This window comes from Poeciliopsis prolifica, unplaced genomic scaffold (assembly GCF_027474105.1).
Source record: "Poeciliopsis prolifica strain line A6 unplaced genomic scaffold, Auburn_PproV2 SCAFFOLD006, whole genome shotgun sequence".
In the NCBI taxonomy this organism is placed as follows: domain Eukaryota; kingdom Metazoa; phylum Chordata; class Actinopteri; order Cyprinodontiformes; family Poeciliidae; genus Poeciliopsis; species Poeciliopsis prolifica.
Genome location: NW_026562381.1, coordinates 9,008,747 through 9,033,590, shown reverse-complemented (window position 1 = coordinate 9,033,590; position 24,844 = coordinate 9,008,747). Strand labels below are relative to the sequence as shown.

Sequence of the window (24,844 nt, the reverse complement as noted above, 5' to 3'; positions counted from 1 at the left end):
CCACACCATCCCACTACCACTGCCATGTTTCAATGTTAATATCATGTTAAGGTTGAGCCTCTCACCCGATGACCTTTGGAGACAAACACCAGCACCCCCATGACCCTGCACGCATAAGTGGGTATAGACAATAGATGGATGAATTCTAATAAACTTTCAGCAACAAAACTGTGCTCAAATTCAAAAAGTAAATATTTGCAATAAAGTACAATAAATACCTTTTATTGGAAATGACAAATTAAAGATGTCTGTCATGCAGCAGGAAACATAAGTTGGCTTCATATTGGTAAAATATTTAAAACTGTCGCATTCACACCACAAAATTATCTAAGATTGTTATATAATCTTCTTTCAAGACTAATTATTTGTTCTACTGATTTAAGAACATGAAGTTTCTGTCAAAGCTTCAGTGAAAACTCCGTAAAATGTGATAAATAATTCAATGAACACTATCACTTTACTTGAGATAAACTTGCTGGGTTACCATGGTAGGAATGCATATATTATTTACTGGCTGAGTCAATGTGACTGCAAGGCAGCTTACTGGCTCCCAGTCGTGTTTAGATCCCTTCACACAGCGAGGATTAAACGTGGTATTAATCCATGGCAAACAAAATACCGTGTCTGGGCTGAATGTTTACCTCCGAATGAGAGGGCAGGAGCTGAACTGCAGTGTGCTGGACCATGTAACGTGGCAGAGAGCTTGTGATGGAGGGGACAGTAGTGACAGCAGGACCAGAGAAGCCACAGAGGCGGGTGAGGTTCCGTGTGGCTTCAGGGAACAGTGGCCGGGTCCTGAAGGAGATGTTCAAGGATGAGGGGCCCTCAGACTCCCTGGATTCAGACTGCACCAGCAGCTCAGACGCCGAGCGGGCCAGCACCCCTTCTACAGCTGGAGACGTCCAGGGAAACCTGCACGGATTCCTAGGCTCGGAGCTGGACGACGGCGAGAGTGAGCCTGATGAGCTGCTCATGTACGCCGGGGCCACCAAGGACTGGATGTTCACCACCAAGAGGGTCAACATTCTCAGCAAAAACGGGACAGTTCGAGGAGTCAAACACAAAGTCAGCGCAGGTCAGGCGCTCTTTGAGAACCTTCCTGACGGTGTAAGTACCTGTTGGCCATAATCACATTATTGCCTTAGTGGTATTAAGACTATTTTCTTTCTGAGTTCCATATAGAAGCTGCTGTGCCTTGGAAAAACCACTCAAATGTTGCTAAACTACAACCTCAAAAATTAATGATGTTTCATTTATTTTTTTATAATGGACTGAAAGTAGTAGTAATAGAAAGTAGTGCCTTTCAAACTTTTTTAGAAATAAAAAATAATGGGGAAACCAATATTTTTGGCTTTTGACTCTGATGCTCCTAAATAAAAGTGCTGATCAGGTGTGAAAAAGATTGACCTTTGAACACTTCTGGAAAAATTCGATGTGTATTGGAAAACAGGCATCACTCTACACACCATCCCCATGATGAAACATGGTGGAGACACCATGATACTGTGGGGTGGATTTCATTCTTGGAAGAAATTGTAGTAGAGGTTGAAAAATGTTTGAGATCCAGGTGGAGGTTTATGTTTGGGCAGCGCAATAAAATCAAAAAAACTAAAGTAATAACATGTTAGAGTGGCCAGATCAACTCTGATTTAGAATATATAGTTAAACCTAAAAGATGCTGTAAACAGATGGTCTTCATAAAGTCTCTGATTTGAGCTTTGCTACAATAAAGAGTGGGCATAAGTTTTAGTCTATAATAGCGAGGCTAGTAGATTCATACCCTACACACTAGCGATTGATGTTTTACAAAAACTTTGACTTAGTCATGTTTAATACAAGTATTAGTTACATTGTATTGTTTTTTTTTTTTTTGTCATAATACAGGTAACTCTATTTATCTGTCATAAAAAATTCCAATAAAAGTATTGATGTTTGTGGTTGTAAAGTGACAAATTTGAAGTCGTAGCTGTATAAATACTTTTAAAAAGCGCTTTTTGAGCGGAATTGGAATAAAAGCTCCAAAGCGAGGTTGAGCTCATACAACAATTAAAGATTAATGATCCATTTCATTAAGTTTCAGGAGAAACTAATCAGGTTAATGAATTCAGCACTGCTTTCTAGTGTCACAGCACCGTCTGCTGCATGCCACCCCAATGCAACACTGAGCCTGTGTGCTTACTAACTGCATGATGTCATAAAAATGTACAAGTTATTCAGGGTTTTGAAACTCCTCATTTTAAAGTCTGAAACAGCCAATGCAAATGATTTACTTAAAACACATATTTACAAAAAAAGGCTGAAAATCCCATTTTAAAAAGATGGTAGATATGTAGTTATCATAAACCAAGTTAGAAAATCAGTTCATTTGGGTCATACACTAGAGTGATTGACAGTGGTAAGACCCTCCTCCTGATTCTGATTGGTTGATTTTGACTCAGTGGAGTATTTCTGGAGTTAGTATTTTGATCACTGGAGGAGCTCAGTTCTTTTCCGCAGATTATATGTCTTATCACCATATAATGATAATTTTAACCAATATATCAAAACATATTTTTTTTAAAATACAGGTTATATCCTGCAGTTTTAACCAAACACAATGTCAGAAGTTTTTTACTTGGCTAAGGAGGGAAAGAACTACACTATTGCTCAAGTTTTCTTTGGGGATGAAATTAAATATTGTATTTCATTTTGGAAATCAAGATAAAAAAGTAACAGGAAACAAGTGAGAAGTTGTTTACCTCCTCTGCTGACAAGGAGAAAAGGGGATGAACTCTAAAGATCTTTGACAGGAGTTGAGGGAGTTTTTCTATGTAAATTAGGCAAAGCTGGACTTCCTTCTGCTGCAGGACTAAAATTTAATGAAGGTGACTGTGGAGGTGAAGGGTGTACAGATTAGACATGCTGCTGTGTTGGAATGAGGTGCATTTATACTGTGACACAGTGTTCTTTTATGTACTTATTTTAAATTCAAAAACGTACTCATATGAAGATTATTCTACATTTTAACAAATTAGTAAACCCAGATGATGAAGTTGCAGCTTTATAAGCCTCTGACAGGTCAATTCACAACTTTTACATGTATTTGAGACACAGCTACGGAGTTCTGAGGTTAAAAACAATTCTCCAAAAGAAAAGCATGTCGTTCACTCTTCAAGCAAATATAAATAATTTCATTCATTCTAATTAACCTAAAGCGGCAATCATGACTAGATTCAGCAAAGGAAGCATTTTATTTGGGTGTTTTATGTTTAGATAGAGACACACTGTTTACAATTATTTATTTATTTTTTCATTTTTTTCATTTCTTTGAAATGAAAAAATATGTATGCTATAAAAGAATGCCTTCTATGGGTTCGAATTCCTCAGTTTGTTTTTGATGTGATATTGAATGCTTCAGATTTTAAAAGCTTAATTTGGTTCCTCTTTAAAAAATGTCTCAATATCTAAAACTGTTCTTGATGGATTAAATGCATGCTAAATGGGAAAAAAACATATTTAATTGTATTTTAATTAGCTGGAGGGAAGGAAGAAGGACGACAGTAACACAATCCACAATGCAGTGCAGCAAAGAAGCAAAATTTCAACTTTACTCATGATGTAACATACTCACCTTTCATTTTTGACTTTTCTCAGGTCCATTTACCACTCGAGTTTGGACGCATAGTGATCTACACCACAAGTTTCCGTGTGGTAAGGACCACTTTTGAGCGCTGCGAGCTGGTCAGGAAGATCTTCCAAAACCACAGGGTGAAGTTTGTGGAGAAGAACATCGCTCTGGACAGCGAGTACGGGAAGGAGCTGGAGGAGCGGTGCAGACGTGTCGGTGAAGCCCCCTCGCTGCCAGTCGTGTTCATTGACGGACACTACCTTGGGGTCAGTCCCGCACACTGTTTCGTAGCAGCTCCAGGCGTCAGTTTCATTCTCATGGTTTGGTACTTGTTTTGCAGGGTGCTGAGAAAATACTTGGCATGAACGAATCAGGAGAGCTGCAAGATCTACTGACAAAAATTGAGGTTAGGTTTCCCCTGCAGCCAGATTTGAAAATGATATTATTAAATACAGATTGTGACCAAATAGATTAACTAGCCAGAAGTGTGTCTCCCCCAGTTTCAGTTTGATGCAGACAAACAATAAATAATTTAGTTGTTTGCTTTGAGATTTATTGGCATAATCGTTATACCAGCAAAATTTTCATATCCCAAAGCACTGAGGTGAATTGAGTGCAAACAGGAACAAACACCTCTTCTCACTGACTGTGTCATCAATAAAGCATGTGGAAAGGAGCTAAAAATTTCATGCACATCAATAGCCAGGCATCTGTAATACAGGGGCCGTCATTTATTGATTTTACACAACGCGATTGGCTCCATGGTGTCAACTATAATCCCTAAAAATAAATATTTCAGCTTCCCCCTCAGCTGTGGTTGGCCTTTCTCCTCCTTTGCTTTAATTTTGAATTAAAGCAAAGGACATTCTCTCCAACAAGAAACTAAAACTAGATCCAAAACTACAATGACATTTAAGTCATAGTTTTTTGTTTGTTTTTTTTAGCCCCGAGGGCAATTAGAAGGGTGCCACCCTGAAAGGTCATGCATGCAAACATTAGCCTGAAAATGTCCAAAAACATTGGTGATTGTGTGTTTACAAGCATGAACACCAAACTATTTTGAATGTTAATTCTGCGAAACAGTAGGAGACTGGCATTTTGGGAAATGCACTCATTTTCTGTGTAGTGGATGAGGAGAGGATTACAGTGTACTCTGTCTTTTAAATGAAGAGATGAAACAAAAATACTTTGAGGGCCTTGAAAATAATAAACTCCTTTCAACTTTTTTCATTTTGTCACATTTACGTGTTTGATAAACTTAAGGCGTTCATAACTGTGAAATGGAGGAAAGGGATATTTTGTTTTCAATTGTTTTGAAAATACTCTGAAGAATGTGTCATTTTGTATTCCATCTTCTGAATGCATTTTGATTACCTGTTACTGTTACAGAAAATCATTCCCCACACGACGACACAGCCATTAACTTTAGTTACAGTGGGGACAGTATGTTCAAAGCAATGCAAAATGCTAGCTTTGTGACCACATTGAGTGGATAGAAAAGTCTACACACCTCTGTTTAAAAAAATGTATTTGTTCAATTCAAATGAAAAACAAATTACAAATGGACAATGAGAACATGTCCTACCTCTTCCCTTCAACCTTTGTGTTGTTCTATCATATGAAATCCCAATAAAGTACTCTTTGAAGTTAGAGTATGTGGCGTAACAAAATGTGAAAAAAATTACAGTGTAAATACTTTTGAGTAACTACAAATGAAAGACAAACAATTTGACAGTCCAGCTTGCAAAATCTGCCTGAATTTATAAACAATGAGCATTGAAAGAAATCACTGGCCTGCAAAAAGATATATAAGGCTTGTCTTTGAAATAGTTACATGATCATTTTAAAGATTTTTTTTTCACAGGTTTGATTGTTAAAAAGCACTTGTAGCCTCATTTGTAGCCTTTATCCCGAAACTAAAACTACATTTTCTCCTTCTCTCAGAGGGTTCAGCATCCCCAGACGTGCCAGACCTGCGGAGGCTTCGCCTTCATCCCGTGCTCAATGTGCCATGGCAGCAAGATGTCCGTGTTCCGCAACTGCTTTACGGACTCCTTCAAAGCCCTAAAGTGCACTTCCTGCAACGAGAACGGCCTGCAGCCCTGTGCTAGCTGCAGCTAGTGAGGACGGTGTGATGCCTGGACCAAACATCCCACTTCAGGACCAAAAACAAGAACCTGAAATGGACAGCAACACTGCCAGTGAAACACAACCCAGCAGGATTTTTTTTTCTCCATGGCCATTATTATTGTGAAAACTGGAATTTCTAATAAAATCTGCAAACTTTCTGATTATCTCTGGGTCAGTTGGATTTCCCTAAAGCATTTGATTTGTTAAAAAAAAAAAAAAAAGAGCGTCCACTGAAGGGTTGTGAACAAGCTTGCCCTCTGGGAAACATAAGCTTGTTAGTGAGGAGGCGTTGTAATTAACAAATCTCTCATCACTAATCTTACATCAGACACGGTTGGATAACAGACACTCGGGACAAACAGTGAAAGTCAAGGGCTCGGTTTTCAGACAGTCGAAGGCAGCAAACTGGAACTTTGCTCACAGGGAAGCACAGAAATGAATTCAAACAGTAACGTCAGAACCTCTTCAAAAAGATACTCGTCAACTTAGGCAATTCAGTTAAAATATGAAGCTCATATTTCATACAAATCCCTGTAGAAATTTAGTCTTTATTTATCACAGACAAAAAAAACAACTTAATTTAGTCTAAAATCATTCTAATAATGTTTAGGCTCAATGTTTGTGCATTTAAGTGCCAAAAATAAGAATACTTTTAAAAAGTATATTTTCTCTAACTTGTTTTTTCAGGCCTTGCAAGATCTTGTGTCTTTTGTGTATGACTGTATCTCTGCTCTCTTGACCTGAATTCTTGGTATTATTAGAAGACGAGGAAGAATGAATGACAAACAAAAATAAAGAATTTTTTTTTAAATGCATTATATTTAATTTTATTAACCGTTTTATATTTTTGCTGAGCATACAAAATACAGTTTTGGTCATCGAAGAAGGTTTACAGACATTAACTAAAAGGTGCTTCATTTACAAAAGGACAACTATCGCCTGAATTCCAAGCAGACTCGCTTATTTTTATTAAATTTTTTTGTACAAATACACTGATTCTTATGATCTGAATTACAAGTAAAGCGGTTTTAGGGGCAGCAGCGGCTGATTTCGCTTCTGCTCCTGGCCGGCTCTGGTTGGCAGCAAACGTTGGGTGTATGGAGGAAGCGCAGCGCAGCTCTCTATGCTGTCATAGCCCTGTACAATGCTGCTTGAACATTATTAGACAAGGCAGCACCGTAAAGAGGCTAAAAGCGTAGAGCAGGGTGATGGTGATCAGCAGAAATGATTCTCCTTCAGGATGCTCCTCTTCCACCTGCGATTCAACCCAAACAAGCGACCATTATTGGACCAGTTTAATCACCGAGGGCTGGTTCTCTTCGCGGACAATCACAGATCATTACGGAGAGCTCTCAGCTTTAGTTCTGCAAGGTGTTAAGAGATTCTGGGCTTTGTGATCACAGGCTTGACGTGATGGAGGAAAATCTGAGGCTCCAACTGTGTAGATTCGGTGCGCCCCCATCTGTGGGGTGATTGCGCCGAAGAGACGGGAGAGGGGGTTGTAACACAAATGGAGGATGCGCCGAGGATTTTTTTTTTACCCCTCCCCCCAATCACACTTCTAAAAGCTTAAAATAAAATTTATTTATAAGGGATAATACAAGCGTCATTGTTAGCGCTCAGCTGCCGGAGATGGGATGATGGATGAGGCGACCAGCAGACACGTCTCGACGCTCGTCTAATCTATCATGAACCTGGTGATCTGCTTGCCATTTTCTTTTCTTTTTCTTTTTTTTTATTTCTCTCAATGAACAAGCATGTATTGTGTGAAGATGGGGCGATATGAACGCAAACGAGATGCGCAGTGGCGGAGCTGACCTGGGAATGGGAAGACGAGACATGACACCGATGATGCGCGCAACACCCAGAAATGTTCACACAACATTCAGTGGTTAAAAACCTGCAATGGTGGGATCGTCCGCACTGCGTCCGCTCTCCGAGGATCTGCGAAAAAAAAACAAAAAAACCCCAGGTTATTTCAGTCGAGTAATCGAGCGTGGTCCGGCCGCGGTGCTGCGCGTAATGTTTTTGAATGGTCGGTCAATGCGCAGACTGGTTGGAAATGACTGTTTTTATTGACGTCAGCGTACAGGCTAGTGCCCCCCTCTCTCATCCCCACAACTGCACCATCTAATGGCTTTACATTCCAGTCAACCATCTGGGGTTCAAACAGGAAGCAGGCCCCCGATCTGCTAAAAGAGAGGCTTGAAATTGGACTTAAAGGGCCCCAAGATGTAAACATCTGCAGATCACAGTGTCACACCAACTACCAAAGATATTACTGACAGTCTGCAGATTTAACATGAATTTGAGAGTTCCATGTTGATTTTTCTCAGAAACTTTAGGCACAAAATGAGTCTGGACTTCTTGAAGGGGTCCCATAAATACAACCCAGATTGGTAAAAGCCGAGTGCTTCAAAACAAACAAACAAACAAACAAACAAACAAACAAACAAACAAAAACAAAACCCGAGTGTCAACTTTCTTAGCTAAAAAGGTTTTTCATTTTATGTTTGTATTACTGATATGGGTTGGATTTAGTAAATGGGGTCTCAATCACATTAAAGTTGGGTATGAACAACTTAAACCCAACATTTAATATTTGTGTCTTTCTGGTCTTTAATAAATTCTTGCATATTATGTGAAGTTTTGCACAGGCTGCATTAGAGCCACATCTAAAATGCCTGTATAGGATTTTATAGGATACCGTCTACCTTAAGAGATACCGTCTACATCATGATCAGTTTTTTTTGTTTGTTTCAAAGTCCCAAAAGACTCATACATGAAGCACATTACTGTCTTGCAAATTTTTACGAAGCTAAAACATACATGTGGGCCCAAAATTAATGTTGCTCTGGTTTAATAAGCACTAAATAGTCCTGGCCAGATGATAGATTTCTTTTATGAGTCTCACTTTTGGGTTTAGTATTATTTCTATCAGAAAACCCAGTTAAGTACTATGCAAACAACATAACTTCAAATTACACAATCAATATAGGGCCCATATGGTTCCCTCCTTGTGCCCAGAGTTGTTCTGAATCAAATTATTGTCGATTAAAAAGGGCCCAACTTACGAGATTCAACCACACTTTGCTTCAAAGTTCAAAATGACATTAAAAAGCTGACAATAACTTACACAGGTAGAACCAGTCAACATGTGCATTGATAGAGGACTCTGTGTACCTAAAGACCCATTTAATTCATGTCAGCAAACTCAAGTCATACAAAATCTTCATAGATATAAACAGCAAATTGCCCTGCCGTTCCGGTCACATGCATCCCATTGTATTTCCTTAGATTTCTTGAATCAAGTTGGCATTTTACATAAGATAAAAATGTTATCCTGTGGACAATCAATGCACATATGGGTCCCCTATGTAACTGCTGATTAATCGCACAACTTGCATGAGAAATGTCACCGACAGTAACAGAATAAAACACCATGATTCAATAAATTATTTCAAATTTATTCTATGTCCTTCAGCAGTGGCAATATCAGTAAAATATCTAACTATTGACACCTTCAAAAAAAAAAAATAATAAAACCATCGTCCATGAACAGAGCCATACGACTACGGCCCACCTCCTGAAGCAGAGGAAGCTTGTGGCAGGTGTTTCTGAGCTGCAGGTGCAACTGTGTGCTGACAAAGAATTTAAAAAAGAAAAGAAAAATGTGCATTTATGCTGAATTGTTTTCTTTTTTAAGAATAATCAGCAGAAATACTAAAATAGGGGATAGATTTTTTTGATAATTCACTGTAGAATGAACTGTTGGGAGGTTTGCTTTTAATGAAATCTGGAAAAGATTAAGCGGTTTTGTGCTTTTTGTTGAAAAAGACAAGAAAGGGGAAAAATAATTCCACTCCGTTTTAAGGTTTCATCTTTCACCTGCTGATCAGTTTAAAGCAAAAAGGAAACCTATGCAATAACTTCTGGGGATCAAATTGTAATCTTCACATTTTCAGCTGTACCTGTATTTTTTCTTTTTTTTTTCCAATAAAATATCACAAAGACATAATAAATTACTGCTGATTTTTTTGGTCTTTCTGGTTCATTTTTCACTCCCACAAGAAATCAAATGAGAAACTTCACACCCATTTAATCCGATTCATTGTTTTTCTTCAAGCTTTAAAATCTTGTAGTTCTCATTAACCTGCAACACTGAGCAATCCTCAAAAAGACTTCAAATTAAAACAAACAAACAAACAGTGACTAGCGTTTAAATATGTCCTGTTTAAATACGTGGAGCTCGAGTTTCCTTTGCGCTTGTGAAGGAAACACTATCACTGTGGTTCACACGTAAGATTAACGCACAAGCGTAGTAATTGATACTGGTCCTGTTCCGAGTTTTGACCTTGCTAAAATCCAGACACAAACACAGAGGAATGTAAGCTAAAGCAAACAGTGGCTGGTTGGAAGGACTTCTGTGTAGATTCAGTAAGATGGTTGACAGTCTTGCTCTCTGCTGACGATCTGAGCTTCTCAAACAATTACTGTTCAAGATGCTATGTTTATCCCCTGGGAGTGAACTGGTGTAAGACTTCAGGTTTATCTGTGGTGGAGATGGTCAGAGTGGCAGGTGGGCTTGGCTTTCTCTATTCCTTCTGCTAAAGTTCTTTGTGCAGCGGGACGTTCCCCCAGCTATAGTATCTCCAAGTCGACGTGGCGAACCTCTGGGTTACGTTGCTGCGAAAAGAAATGAAGACAGTTACAAATCTCCCCTGATATATTTTCTAATGCACACGTCAACAAAAAACAACTTCAACAACTTCCTCCCTCACTACCTTCAGCTCTTTCTCCAGGCGATCCACCTCAGCCCCTAAAGTGTCAATGATGTTCTCGCCATGTTTCAGCATGAAGTTCTCCAACTCTTCAGGTGTTTTCACCTGCTGAATGTCCTGGAGACACAATATAAACAATGCCACGGCTGAGGGATCCATTTCACACCCTGATGACTGCAGTAAACAATGCAAACGTTGTGACATCAGGCAGTGTGGAGGTTGATTGAAGATTCACAGATCTTTGCTGAGACAATGCGGTAACGCCGTTCAGCGGTGACACTGGTATAAAATGGCAGAGACTTCTGTCTAGTTAGGACAGATGATGGACGATGGTCAACAAGCACTGGTTGAGTCAAAATCACAGATCTTTGCTCGGTAACTAAGAATGACAGTTAACTAAGGTTTTTTCTCCATTATCAAGACTAATGATAATGGGGAACCACATTATTTTTTTATTTTATGGAAGTGTTAGAAGCTTTCCTCCAAACTAATTTTGTCATCCTGTTTTAAATTGCAATAAGGTTTGTACATGAGCATAATCTCTAATCAGATTTAAAAAGAGAAAAACTCAAATAAAAGTTGCAGTTAAACTAAAGCCGTTCTAAAGACACTGTTAGTTTTTATGTTGAATCCTACAGGAACAGAGTCTTCTTTCAAACTCATGACTGAACCGAAGTCTTTTTGGTTTTTGTTTTTTCCCCTCAGACTCATCTGACATTCTGATTACTCTGGCTTTTTTGTTTGAAAATTTATAAGGGCTTCCCTCTAATTTTTCTTACTTAAATCTAAATATTGTCATCTGAATACAAACACTTCTAATTTGACTTATTAAAATGGACATCTCAGTTATTCTGGCAAGTTAAGCCAATTGGTCAACCACTGGCTAGAGACAAAAATCACCATAAATGTTTACCAAACATGTTTAGCTAGCTACTGACAGAAAAAAAGGCCATCAAAACATGAAATAAAAAATATGAAAAAGCATGATCTTTTTTAATAACAACAAAATAGAAAGAGAAAGCTTACGTTAAGGATTTGGTCAATGTCTTGTTTCTCCAGATAAGACCGTGTCACCACTCGGCCATCGAAGTCAACTTCAGCCTTGAAGCGCACTTTACTCAGTCCCATATCTGTGGCCTTCACGTCATGGATGGCTCTGTGTGCAAAACATACGGCTGTAAAACTTCAGTACATGCAGGATTTCTGCCATGCAAATCATAATCACAGGCAGAAAAATATCTGATAACCTTTACTTCCTAAAGCAAAGGGCTACAAGGGCTGAATCATATAGCAAAGACAAGCAGCAAACAAACTGAGGCTCAGGCGTTGTACAGAAACACCCTGATAAATCTGCCTTTTATGTTGGAAGGACTTCTGTGTAGATTCAGTAAGATGTTTGACAGTCTTGCTCTCTGCTGACGATCTGAGCATCTCAAACAATTACTGTTTAAGATGCTATGTTTATCCCCTGGGAGTGAACTGGTGTAAGGTTTATCTGTGGTGGAGATGGTCAGAGTGGCAGGTGGGCTTGGCTTTCTCTATTCCTTCTGCTAAAGTTCTTTGTGCAGCGGGACATTTCCCCCAGCTACAGTATCTCCAAGTCGACGTGGCGAACCTCTGGGTTACGTTGCTGCAAAAAGAAATGCAGCAACGTAATGCAGTCCACTCCTCTGTTTAGAGGAGTGGACTGCGGTGTGATGTGGACATTCCACGCCACAGTTTGATGTCTTTGACCAGAGGTGGGTAGTAGCTCGTTACATTTGCTTTGATGACATCATTATAAAATATTAAATCAGATGTTATGATCAGTTTTTCCAACACTTGAGAAAGCTTTTTTAAGGAATATTGTTCTACTTGACTAACTTGTTGGATGACTGTTTTTTATTTCTATTTGAGTAAAAATACGTTGAAGTCGTGAGACTTTTACTTCAGAACAACTTTTTGGGTACTCTACCCACCTCTGCTCTTACCTAACAGCCGGGTCATTCTCCAGGAACTCTGTGAGCTTCTGGACTTGCTCCGGCTGGATGGAGCGGCCCAGCAGGGCCTCGGTGTTGGTGTAGATCAGGAACGCCGAGACAGCGCCCAGCAACGTTCCCACGCCGAGGGAGCCCAGACTGTCATAGTACGGGTTACCTGGGACAAAGACAGTTCCATACTGAAGGTTTTTGGACTACAGGAATTCAAACAATGACCAAATGGCTGATATGAAAATCACAACTTGGGAGATAGTATATTTGTGTTCACCTGTGAGTGAGGTGAGTCCCATACAGCCAGAAGCGATGATGACCCCCAACACAGCAGCAGCATCTTCCAACAGCACCACATTGGTGCTGGGGTCTCGACTCTGCATGACTTTACACAGGACACATAAGAATTTTTATAAAACATGTTTTTACACAGCAGCTCATAATTCACATGTTTTCACCAATGAAAGGTTTCGGTAACAGAGATTTAAATAATTGGGGGAATCTGACAGAAACTCGCTTTCTTTCATAAAGATAGTTGGCTGTATTTTTTGTAATGACCAGAAATCACAACAACAAACTCTTTGTCACATAATTAAATGCAAAATGTGCATACCATATTCATAAAAAGTCGTCCCGTGCTTGTGGGCACTCTTCTTTATCTCATTAATTGCAACTAGTAAGGTGGCTGAGAAAGAAAAACAAACAAACATGTTTCAATTCAAACTGGAAAACTTCAGCTAAAGATAATAAAATCTTACATTTTATCAAAGCAACCAACCTCCTTCAGACACCAGAGAGCCCGCTAAAATACAGTAAGCCTGCAAAATTAATATGTGAAATGCTTTCGTTAGTTTAGAAATTATGACTTCACAGAGTTAAGTTAATATTAGTATTCAGAGCAGACACTCACCCAGAGCAAAGACTCAATTGGTTCTGGGTGTAGTAATCCCATAATGCCGTGGTACCAAGAGAGACCTGCTCCCATCATAAAAATACCCACGCCACTGATGAGGGAGGCGATGTAGCGCATGTTTGAAAAGCCGTACCTGAAACATGGAGTCGAGACTTAGACTAGCAATGTCTACTCAGTTACCAACACCAGGTGTGTCTATACATACAGACTGTAAAGAAAAGTTCAGACAGATCACTCATTACTCCTAACTTCTTGTGAAAGTTTTTTTTTTTTTTTTCCCACTGTCACTCAATCAAAAAATATTCAAATAGCATATTTTTCCTAGGGTGCAGACAGAGCATGCTTAGTGTTTCAAGGAATAAAAACTCCTACAAAATATTTGTTCTTTACTAAAAAGGTAATTTAAAATTCTTTAATGGCAGACAAGGAACCACGTTTTTTAATTTGTTTTCGGAGAGGTGTACTGCTTACGGATGAATGGCGTCCGGGTTTCGGACAGACTGGCTGATTCCCAAGGCGAGCAGAGCCTGGTTGCAGGTGTCGGCCAGAGAGTGGATGGCCTCAGAAAACATACTGGCTGATCCGGTGTAGACCCAGGCCAGCAGCTTGAAGAAGAAGTTCAAGCCATTGCTGAGGACACAAAATAGAGATTCATGAAGCCAAACACTCAAATTTTACATATATTTTGCTAAATGACATATTAGCAAAAACCATGTACATGTTTTTTAGAAGAATGCTTTGGAAGCTAATCTGACGCATCACTGGACCTCTGATGAATTTACTGATTAAATCTTTAGGTCTCGTGCTTTGTCTGGCTTCATGTGACTTCACATGTCCTCTAACACAATCTCACTAATCCAATAGGCAGCAGAAGCTCATGTGACGCCAAGTTTCCAAGTTCCCACCCGTTTAAAAACAACCACATGTATTATTCTTATTAAACAGGGATACATAGATTTCCTTCCACTTCACAAATATTAAATTCTATATACAAAGTTTTCAAAAAGTCTGAGCTTTAACATAAAAATGTTTTGGAAGTCACAACAAAGGACTCTTTCTGATTTACATAATTTATAATAGGTTTGAACACTTATTCATTTGTGCATAATAGGAATCCCAATAATATCCAGAGAATTTTAGTACAACAGGGTGCCTTTTTATGCATCATTGTAAAACATTTATTTACATCACCCATATTCCACCATAATGCTTTCTTAGGATTCTGGGTGACCCCACAGACTGTAATTCGGCACCTGCCGCTGTGTGTGCAACAGCTCAGACAATTCAGTAAATATGAGAAAAACTTACATGCAGATGGCCACCATTACCACCTTCCCTGGACCTTGCAGAAATGTTGCTCTCTTGCCAGATCGGGGCTTAAGAAAGAGAAAAATAATAAAAATACAAATGGTTTTCAAGGGATGATCTCGACATGCCTGATAATTATTTTTAACAATCAGAATGCCTATTATAATAACAACAACAATATCAATAATAACAATGACAATATTAGAAAATTTAAACAGCATTTTGTCATTTTGTCTCTATTGTCCTCTCAAAGGGCAGCAGGTTAGATGGCTCCTCTGACCAAACAAACCAGCAGAGTGTAGAATATACCACCACATACCAGCCAGGTACAGCGCAGTCACTGAAATAACATCAACACCATACAGCAAAGACAGGGGGCAACATGAATGTCCCCATGTGTAAAAGATGCAGTGACCTCAGTTATCGGGACAAAGGTCACTCAAACACAACTACGAGTAATTAACTGTGGTACAGCGGCACAAATGTTACTGAATGTTACTATACATTACCATATCAATAATAATGTAGCTATTAACAACAGTAGAGTGTCACATTGCAACATTTCAAAGGTCCATTGGTTAATTTTTAATGTAGAAATACAACAGTTTAATGTGAGTTTACAGCAGGTTTTTCTACAGAAACCAGGCTTTGAATACAAAATATAACAGATGATGGAAAAACAAATGGCTGGAAAAACAAAGGGAGAGATGGATGGATGAACATATGACAAATGAACGAAGTGATAAACAAATGAAAGATGGATTACAAATGAACAAAAATGGATTAAAGGATATGCAGAAAAACAAATTGACAGATGGATAAATTAATAGTCGAGCAAACAAATGGAAACATGGATGAATGGTTGGAACATTTAGATGATGAGATAGGAAATTAAGTTTACAACAAAATACCCCCAAAAGTGTGGAACAAAAAACCTCTTACCTTAGTGTTTCCCCAAAAGTCTTTGTACTCCTTTAACAGCTGCTGGTTACGAAAAATATCTGCAAATAAACAGACAACGAGTCAAACAAAAGCCAAAATTAAGCTTATTCTGCAACCTCATAGCAAAAGAGGGAATAGATAACTATATCAGTATCAGCTGAGAGATGATCTGGTTAGTAATATTTATTATGTGGATGAAAAAACAAAATTTTTACCAATATTTCAAACATGTAGCCTAAAATGGGAACTTCAACTAAAAAAAAAAAAATCTGACTTTTTTTGACAATTTTGTACATGATGTGAATATTAGTGTGGTTATGACAGGAATGGCTCCAGCAGTTTACCTAAAGATTTAAGTACTATTCCAACAAACGCTTAAATCCTATCTGAAAAGTTATAGAAACCATTTACAATTGGGACTTCAAGTTGTTTTTCTACCTACATTACAAAATAACCATATTTTGAGTATTTCTTTATGCAGCCTTTATGAATAGAGAAAACTTTGTGCTTTTAGTTTATTCACAAAGAAGCAAATGTTAAACTTACTCTCTTGGTATTCTCTTTCCACTTTTTTCCTGAGATTCCTCTCTCGGTCTACAGCTTCATTGCTTCCCCAGACATCTATTGCTCTGACAGTGAGAAAAAAAAGAATACAATCATAAACCAACGAAAGAGAATATAAATACTGTTTGAATAAATGACTTGTTTGAAGAGATTTGATATCATTCTCTGTGGATGTTTTGGAGGAGCAACAGAAAAATTTTGCACTAACTTGGCCTCCACGTCTGACCGCAAAAACACAGTGAAAGCCTCTGTGTCGTCATGGGGGCTGCGCCTTCTGATCTTCCGGAGCTGCTCCAGATCACTGCAAGGACAAAAGGAGTAGTGCAAAAAAATGTCAACAGACTTACAGAAATCTGTTCAAGTGAACTGCAAAAGCATGCTCAATTATTAACTATTTCTGTGTTGCATACAGAATTAGAACAGTTTCTGATTTTCCATAATATTTCTATAAAAATACAAGACGGAGGAATCACCTTGGTTTGAGACAGAACTCATTCATCGCTCTGACAGCAGTGATAAAGTTGTTCTTAGTGTATTTGGCTCCATAATCCCTTTTTTTGAGGACAGCTCGAACTGTGTGCAAAGTTAAAGAGCAATAAAAAGACAAAATAATTTCAGTCTGAATCAGCTACCAAGGGAAACAATTCAAAATCTAACAGGAACACACAAATGTGACCTTTTACCTTTGACTTGAATTGCCTCAACTTTTGTCAGTCCTTGAAGTGCTTTATCTATGGAAGTAAAGATATTAATAGAAATAATAATCAAGCTTAAACTTCCATAATACTTGAACATGTAACCAGTCAGATATAAAAAAAAATGATGAAGCAGTTTGCATATGCAAAAGTTTACCTGATAAATTTGTGGTGACTTTTGCAGCCCCAGTCGCCACTCTCTCTGCTGAAGGGGAATCAGTTGATTTTGATTTTGGAGGACCATCTTTACTATCACCAGAGGTAGAGGAGAACTGCACTGATGTGAGCCCCAAAGAGGCCACACGGCAGTCAGGAAGGCTGAGCCATAAGCTGTGTGTGCCTCCAAACTGCCAACCTGTGCAACACAGCGGCTCATTAAATATAATATGCAATGGTGTGTTTTCTTTTCATGAAAAATTACAATGACAGTAAAAAATAACAGGCAATTAAGTAGAGATATCCACAGCAGGCCTTTACAACATATACGTAGTTTAAAAAGCCTACTGAGGTAAACACTCATTATGCTTTGTGTATATTTATATCAGTGACATAAGAAGTACAATAAGCTTCTGGTGCAGTTTCTGAAAGTTTTGTGTAAGCGGTTTTGAGCTGAGACAAAGTCTGGTCTGAACATGTAACATGGCTCAAACTACATCTACATCTAACAAATTACAGCTTTAAACATTGTGACAACCCTCTGTAAAAATATCAGGTTTTTATGTAACAGAATTTATACAAAAATATAAATAACACATTTAGACAGGAATCAAAGTGCTTTTACTTAAAAAACAAAAACTTTTTATGTTGCAGCAAAATTAATAATACAAATATATAATAGTATCACCACTATTTTGGAAAACAATGCAGTTGTGATAATATCCATAGTCTTGTCACTTTTCTCTTTGTTAACAATGCTCCTAACTGTCATTGGAAGTATTTTGGTCACAACAACATGCCAGATGGGAAGCATGCATTATCAGCAGGCAAAGTGTAAGTATGACTGCATAACTGTGATATATCACATTTCTCAAACATATGTACCACAGTCTAGATAATTTAACTATTGCTAAATCATTTAAATACACAATAGTCTTGGTATTCATTTTGTCATTCTGCCCTTTATAGAGTACTACAACAAAAGTAAATGTCTAAAAATTATATTTGTTCTTTCTTGTAAGAGAGAAGTAAACTAGAATTTCATTTAAAACATGCATGATGCGAGAGGGAAAAATAATCAGAAATAAAAAGATTAACACAAAAGAAGTGATTAGTTGCCTTGTTGGTTGCTAGGGAGGAAAAATCTTAATTCAAGATCAACTGACAACAATAAAGCAAGTAGAAAGAGTAATCGTGAAGTCTTCTAAAAGTGACATAAATGATCTTAAATGAGTTGGTTTACATAATAATAACAATAAAAAGTCTGGCTAGGCTCCAGATGTTTTTTTTAACACACAGTAAATAAAATAAAATAAACAGATTTAAAGTAGATACAACAGTAACAAGCAACTCATCCAGAAGCTTACCTCGGGGAAACCTATGACACCACTGGGACAGCGAGGACCTGTGCTGCAGGGACACTCTGCAGAAGACATGCCATGGTCTGTGGGCCAGGCTGGGGAACATCCTCTCTGCAGCGGGGCTTGGTGTTGAAGTGCAGGAATGTGCTTTGTAAATTCACAGACATCCCAGTCACAGTTGTGTTAGTATTACCAGGCTGCCAACTTAACCCAGCCACCTTTCAAACAGATTAACGTTAATAAATATCCTCAGACAGTGTCATCAGTTAGCAACGTTAGCGTGGCTAAAAACAAACTAAGACGTTAAACTAAACTGATAGTCATGGTAAAACTGAGTATTTTTCATTTAACAGAAAATGACAGCTTCTGCTTGTCGGCTAGCTCTGTTCTGCTTCGTTAAGCAGACCCGGTGGGAACAGAGCTACATAGCAAACTAGCCTGATCAGCTAACGTCACTAGCCTTGGAAATAACAGGTGCTCTTTAACATTTAAATTTCAGACTAAATTGAAGCAACTGAGTAACGGGTGCGTTTATTAAAAAATGTCTCAAAAATGAAATACCTTTTTACGTTGAAGTTTGCTCTACATGGTATGAACCCATTTTACAAATTCATCGTAACGCCGCTTCAGACATACTATAGAAAAAAACACATCTAGTCACGTGACCTATGACATTTCAGTGAGGAGATCCCGCGCGAGTGACCATGAGTTTATGAGGGAATCAGATGATGTCGCGATATTTCGTACTAGGCTGTGGAAAGTCAAGTTTCTTTTTTGTGTTTTTTGACAATAATTTTAAAGACAAATTAACTTTAAAAAAAGAGTATTGCGTAACACAAGAAAAAGAAAACGACTATCAGAAGAGAATGACCTCCTTTATCATGATATAAAATAAGTATATTTTTTTATAAACTTACAGAACATGGAGATAGTTCCCTTAAAAGGTCACAATATTATACTTACCTAGTATAGAAAGTTTTAAAATATGATGCAAAAAGCTCTTTTTTAAAATCTACTGTCTTTGCAGTAGCATAATTTTACAATAAGGGGTTAATTTATTTTAAGTCTTCCAGCATTACATGTTTGTGAACATGCCTGGCCATGTTTATTGCATGCAACTGAATATAAGATTCAGTTAAATCTGCTTTAAAGAATAACTCCAGCACATTTGCATGAGAAACTAAGTTTTTTCTCCTTTAGTGTAATTTGTAGAAATTAAAAAAAAGAATAAATATTGTAAAGATCTTCACAGCACTTATACATTATGTAAATGCATATAACATTTAAGTGAAACTATCAAACTTTTTTGACAGTTTTTCAGCAATATGCACACCACAAAAAAGAGGAAGCTTTTGCAGGAAGTCTGTTAACATATCTTATAACAGAAGAAAAATAATGTGTTAAAGCACTAATATTAGTCAGCATGAAAGGAGTGCTTCTGCCGTTACCCAACCCAAATTAGTTACAAATAGAAAAGGGAAGGGCTTCTTAACAGTGTAATAACAGAAAAGGGTGTTGTCACCAAGCGACAAGATAATCTCAAGTCTTAAGAAAGAAATATGCAGGTTTATTGCATCTGTAGAATACTACAAAGAATACAGATCCTGACTTTGCATTAAAATGGTGCTCCAAAGGGCAGCTGTGGCTTTATTATAAATTACATAAATGACCAATAAGTCAAACAGAAACACAAGGAGGTGTTATTGTTTGGTTATTCAGGCAGTTTCTTGACAGCAATCTTTGCACATTCATTACTTTCATCATCATTGTACTGTATTCAGAGTGTTTAATCAGTAGTCAAGACCCACCACATAATTCAATAGAATCAAAACTGAATTTAAGGTTGTTTAGGTAAAATATATAATCTGTGAAAAATATAAACACTGTTTACAATTAAGGTCACTTAAATGCAAAAAATGTAAGATTATAATCAATTTCGTGACACAAGTCATCACTCTGATGAGAGAATATTCTGGTCCTGGACTTATTGTCTGGGGTTTTGCTCTACATGGTATAGAGAAACAAATGGGTTGGGGACGATGTCTGCATCAACGCATCGTGACAAACTCCTCGGACGAGGTGGGGTGAATGGCGATAGTGTTGTCAAAGTCTGCTTTGGTCGCACCCATTTTGATGGCAACAGCAAATCCCTGCAGCATTTCATCACAGCCAAGGCCCTGCATATGCAGGCCCACCACCTGCAAAGATGAGATGGTTCAAGTTAAAATTTTGTGCCTGAAAAGCAATAAAAAAAAAAAATGTAGTCACCAAAAACAGAGATCTCGTACCTTCTCCTCCTTGCCCACACACACCAGCTTCATGATGCATGGGCTCCTCCTGCTCGTGATGGCGTGATACATCGGCGTGAAAGATGTCTTATAGATCTTTACATTCTCCTTTCCATGGGCTTTAACAGCCTCCTCTGAGAGAAGAACACAAACAAGGAAGCATTTGTCATTCTGGTTTGCTCAGTAAATCTAGGAATGCTGGGATATTTACCAAAATATTAGATAATAGAAAATGCTGGAAGTGAAATCATTTAGGATACAGGAGTAGTCACCTTCTGTGAGGCCCACGGTACCTATGGGAGGATGACTGAATACCACTGTGGGGATGCTGGAGTAGTCCAACTTGGAGTCCTTCTTCCCCTCAAACAATCTATGGGCAAGTTTTCTGCCTGCAGCAATGGCAACTGCCCCACAAGTAAAATAACAGTGAACTTTAAATAACTTTGCTACAAAGCGATTTGTCGTTTTTGTTGTCTCCTACCAGGTGTGAGAAGAGCTTTGCCACAAACATCCCCAACAGCATAGATTCCTGGCCGAGAGGTGTTCTGGAATTCATCCACGATGATGTGGCCTCTTTCATCAGTGTCCAGACCCTGGGAGACAAAAGGAAGATCACACTTACAGTAGGCAATCTTAAACTAAAAAATTTAAATAAAAAAAAGAATAATTTATGCTTTTTCTCGCCAAATTCTTTTGCCAACTTCAATTATTTGACCTGATGGAGAAACTGAATTAATGTGGGTCACTGGAACATAGCTAGACTTTGTACCTTTACAGAGCAGAAAATAAATGTATTTATATAGTGAAGTAAAAATCCCACATTAAGAAATAATAGAAATAATTTCTAAGCAAACCACAGGTATGGGGACATCTACCAGTCCCTCTGATAACTGCAGGATATTTGAAGTTTACTTTTCTTAGTTGATTAGAGTTTGTAGGAACTTCTAATTATGTTGCTTAACCAAAAATCAACACCAAAATGGTTAACAAAAAAGAAAATGAGCAAATATTTGTTTGATTTTTAAGACACATGGGATGGATTGAAGAGGAAATCATGTTATTGGCACACTCCAAACTTCTGAAATGTTATAGAAGAGAAATAAGTGCTGTAATAACCAAGGATGACAAAGTTAATTCATTAATCTATAAACTCCCTGTATGTTAACATGACATTTCCCTCAATAACTAAATGCACAGTAAGTAAAATGTGTACTTTTCCAAATAAAATTAAAAAAAAGTAAGGCCTTCTTGAAATCTTTACCAGAACTGCCTATAAATGTGGCCGGCACTGCTTGTGTAAATTGTTACCATTCTGCCGATGTTCAGCCCAGAAATGTTGGGCTGCCTTCCTATGGCCCACAAAAGACACTCCACTTCCTCAATGGTGCTGATCTTCTCATCGTTCTTCTTCTCTGGGTCTTTGGTAACAATCGTCACCTCAAGACCTTTGTCGGTCTTACTCACAGATTTCACCTGAGAGTTCTTCCACAGGTCGATGCCGTTGTTTTGGAGTTCTTTGGTGCAATTTGCGCTTATGAATGCATCAAAGTTTCTCAAAACCTACAGAGAGAGCATTCACAACTTGTAGCACGGTCATAGATTGTAGGAACGTCACTGTTTCATAAGTTTGGTCTGTTTCTTACTCCTGTTTGTCGAATGACAAGGGATGTTTTGGATCCCAGGGTGGCTAGGATGCCAGCCATTTCTACAGCAATATAGCCAGCGCCTACAATCACATTGCGCCTAATGAGGAAAAAGATTCTTATTTCCAGATAACTACAGCAGCCAAAAATCTTTTTAAAACATATAAAACCTTACTTTGGAAGGGTTTCAAGTTCAAAAAAACCATCACTACTAATGCCAAGACTTGCACCTGAAATTAGAACACAAAAATGTTTAAATGTTAAGTTCAAGATTTTCAAAACAAGTTCTCATCACCATTCCAACCTGGAACTTCTTCATCACTCAGAACAGAAGGCTGACCCCCGGTGGCTATGAGGATGTGAGGCGCTGTCAGTTTTCTACCATTGACCTCCACGGTGGGCTCAGGGTCATCTGTAAATCTGGCGTAGCCTTGTATCATTTCGATTTTAGCCTGGAAAACATCAGCAAGAACTACAACATGAGGCCATGTTACATTTATTTATCTTTTTATTATGGGGAAAAAAAAATAAATAAATAAACAACAGATGAAATAATTCTAACTTGCCACAAAAATTGTAGGCTAAACATTGACAGATGATAAACTCACTTTGTCCAGGTTGTTGCGATAAATCTGGTTCAGGCGAGAAACGTAAGCGTCCCTTTTGGCCTTAAGAGTCCTGCAAACACAAATAAATAAGTTAGTTGCATAAGAGACAAAACTCTTTGTCCTGAGAGGTAAACATAACAAATCAACCTTTAACCTGGAACCTGTCAGATATTAAGTTAGAAATGAGGGGGGTGTATTATTCTCTCTGAACACGCCTCGTTTAATTTATTGAACCTCTGTTAGTGTTGCAAAGCTTGGAGGGATTTCTATTGTATGGCAGTAGAACAGTAGCTTATAATCCAAATTGAGTACTATTCATCTCTCAGACATAAATGTGAATAAAGATGGAGGTTTGGGTTCATGAAATTCTTTTAAAACCTGTTGCAATTACATCTTCGCACAAACGTTGACTTTTCCTTTCCTTATGTTGCAGAGTATAGAATCAGTGATAGATTTCTGATTTATATTTCTCATGGTATCGTTCATTTTTCTTTTTAGGAAAACCTTTACGTTTTTTTTTTACTTTCCTCCACTCTTCCATGTAATTTACATAAACAGCAGTGGAGTTGAAATGGAAGCATATTGAGGGAAACACCTTAAGTTTGCTCATGTCGGATAATAACACTCCTTACATAGATCTTTCTTTAACGGTCATGATGACTCAACTAAGCTCTGTGCAAACAGAGAAGTGGGCAAAAGAGACCAAAAAAAAACTACAAAAAAAAAAACAAAAGAGCATTCAAGCCAGGAATTGTGCTTGTGAAAGAACACTGATTTCTTTCAATAACGTCCCTCCAAGCTTTCAAAAGAGCTCATTGCAGCTGACCACAAAAAATTGATCCAGAGACAGAACAGACAGTGAAACTTACTCCCAACTGAAATGAACTTTTTCAGTTGCAAAGCCATAATCGCTGTGATCGTGCAGATACTCAGCATGAACTGCTGCATTCCACATAACCTGTGAAAACACAAAAAGATGGTCTGATTTAAATTTCTTCAGACTAATAGTCCAAACATGACCAATCGCATGAGTAAGAGAAAGTAACTACCTTTTTAGGAACACATCCAACGTTGACCTGGGAAAATATTAAAACAAGCATATAAATGTCATGCAATCTGAGTAAACAATTTCTAAATGCATGTGAAAATTAAAAGACAATATATTTAAGCAATGTGGATTTATTTACACTATAATGTACTTGAGAGTATAAAGAACAAGGAGTCAGTGTTGGCTTAAAGCAAAACTGGACAGAAAAAAGAGAATTATATCATGCAACAAATCCAAACCCGCAAACAGGAATTTATCAAATAAATTAGCAGAGGCACTTCTAAACTCAAAAGCAAAGCAAACAAATAATCTAGAGCAGGAGTCTGGACTTTTTCAATTTTAAATAAATGTACATATCGCTGAATAACTGGCATCCCTTATGAAATATTAAAGTGAATAAATTGATGGTGACTAACCTACAACCTTTACATTGCAAAAAGGACTACTCTATCCACTGCCACAATTAATTAATTAATCAATGTTAATTAATTAAACTTAATGTTTTTTGGGCTGTTGGACTGGGGTGATGAAATAAAATAAACTGAAGAAGAACAGGAAGGAACAAAAGTATATTTTAGTAATTACAATATTAAAATAATGAGCAAAATAAAAGTTCAACATGTTTACTTAGAAACAGAAACAGCATCCACACTATCATTTCCAGTTCTCACAGTTGACTAGTTATAGTAATTTATTTAATGGCAGAAAATATAATTCCCTCGGGTTAATTAAGATATGGTGTTTTATGGTGGATTAGAGACTCGCGGCATGCCAGAACGCTAGATAATAATAATAATAATAATAATAATAATAATAATAATAATAATAAT

At 37.7% G+C, this 24,844-nt stretch overlaps 3 protein-coding genes across 5 annotated transcripts in view; 1 reads left to right on the top strand and 2 right to left on the bottom strand.

The window, feature by feature from the left end:
* Window positions 1–584: 584 nt before the first annotated feature.
* grxcr1a (glutaredoxin and cysteine rich domain containing 1 a) lies at window positions 585–5,864 on the top strand. Its single transcript, XM_055030892.1, has 4 exons — window positions 585–1,107; window positions 3,634–3,873; window positions 3,948–4,013; window positions 5,552–5,864. The coding sequence occupies exons 1-4, from the start codon at window positions 709–711 to the stop codon at window positions 5,726–5,728; spliced, it is 882 nt and encodes a 293-aa protein (XP_054886867.1). The 5' UTR covers window positions 585–708; the 3' UTR covers window positions 5,729–5,864.
* Window positions 5,865–9,183: 3,319 nt separating this feature from the next.
* Window positions 9,184–19,096, bottom strand: slc30a9 (solute carrier family 30 member 9). Its single transcript, XM_055031125.1, has 18 exons — window positions 18,989–19,096; window positions 18,434–18,574; window positions 17,068–17,265; window positions 16,899–16,946; window positions 16,689–16,788; window positions 16,424–16,516; window positions 16,198–16,280; window positions 15,652–15,710; window positions 14,710–14,777; window positions 13,873–14,031; window positions 13,399–13,534; window positions 13,267–13,306; window positions 13,102–13,173; window positions 12,766–12,873; window positions 12,489–12,654; window positions 11,545–11,674; window positions 10,522–10,635; window positions 9,184–10,423 (listed from the first exon to the last, which is right to left on the bottom strand). The coding sequence occupies exons 2-18, from the start codon at window positions 18,531–18,533 to the stop codon at window positions 10,379–10,381; spliced, it is 1,719 nt and encodes a 572-aa protein (XP_054887100.1). The 5' UTR covers window positions 18,534–18,574; window positions 18,989–19,096; the 3' UTR covers window positions 9,184–10,378.
* An 877-nt stretch (window positions 19,097–19,973) lies between these two features.
* gsr (glutathione reductase) overlaps window positions 19,974–24,844 on the bottom strand; it is a 5,945-nt gene continuing 1,074 nt past the window's right edge. For all 3 annotated transcript variants that reach the window (XM_055030826.1, XM_055030825.1, XM_055030827.1), the window contains 11 exons: window positions 24,016–24,042; window positions 23,836–23,924; window positions 22,967–23,036; window positions 22,663–22,810; window positions 22,534–22,588; window positions 22,359–22,458; window positions 22,024–22,275; window positions 21,197–21,308; window positions 20,988–21,119; window positions 20,716–20,849; window positions 19,974–20,625 (listed from right to left, as the gene is read on the bottom strand). In XM_055030826.1, the coding sequence (XP_054886801.1) occupies window positions 20,476–20,625; window positions 20,716–20,849; window positions 20,988–21,119; window positions 21,197–21,308; window positions 22,024–22,275; window positions 22,359–22,458; window positions 22,534–22,588; window positions 22,663–22,810; window positions 22,967–23,036; window positions 23,836–23,924; window positions 24,016–24,042 (1,269 nt within the window). In that variant the 3' untranslated portion in view covers window positions 19,974–20,475. The remainder of the gene's footprint in view (window positions 20,626–20,715; window positions 20,850–20,987; window positions 21,120–21,196; window positions 21,309–22,023; window positions 22,276–22,358; window positions 22,459–22,533; window positions 22,589–22,662; window positions 22,811–22,966; window positions 23,037–23,835; window positions 23,925–24,015; window positions 24,043–24,844) is intronic.

Bases quoted from the DNA above. Each gene is read 5' to 3' on its own strand.
- grxcr1a (XM_055030892.1), top strand. From the start codon at position 709: ATGGAGGGGACAGTAGTGACAGCAGGACCAGAGAAGCCACAGAGGCGG. The intron at 1,108-3,633 runs GTAAGTACCTGT...GACTTTTCTCAG, and splicing joins TTGAGAACCTTCCTGACGGT to GTCCATTTACCACTCGAGTT. The intron at 4,014-5,551 runs GTTAGGTTTCCC...TCCTTCTCTCAG, and splicing joins ATCTACTGACAAAAATTGAG to AGGGTTCAGCATCCCCAGAC.
- slc30a9 (XM_055031125.1), bottom strand. From the start codon at position 18,533: ATGTTCCCCAGCCTGGCCCACAGACCATGGCATGTCTTCTGCAGAGTG. The intron at 13,174-13,266 runs GTTGGTTGCTTT...TTTCTTTCTCAG, and splicing joins CTCTCTGGTGTCTGAAGGAG to CCACCTTACTAGTTGCAATT. The intron at 12,874-13,101 runs GTATGCACATTT...TCCTGTGTAAAG, and splicing joins GACGACTTTTTATGAATATG to TCATGCAGAGTCGAGACCCC.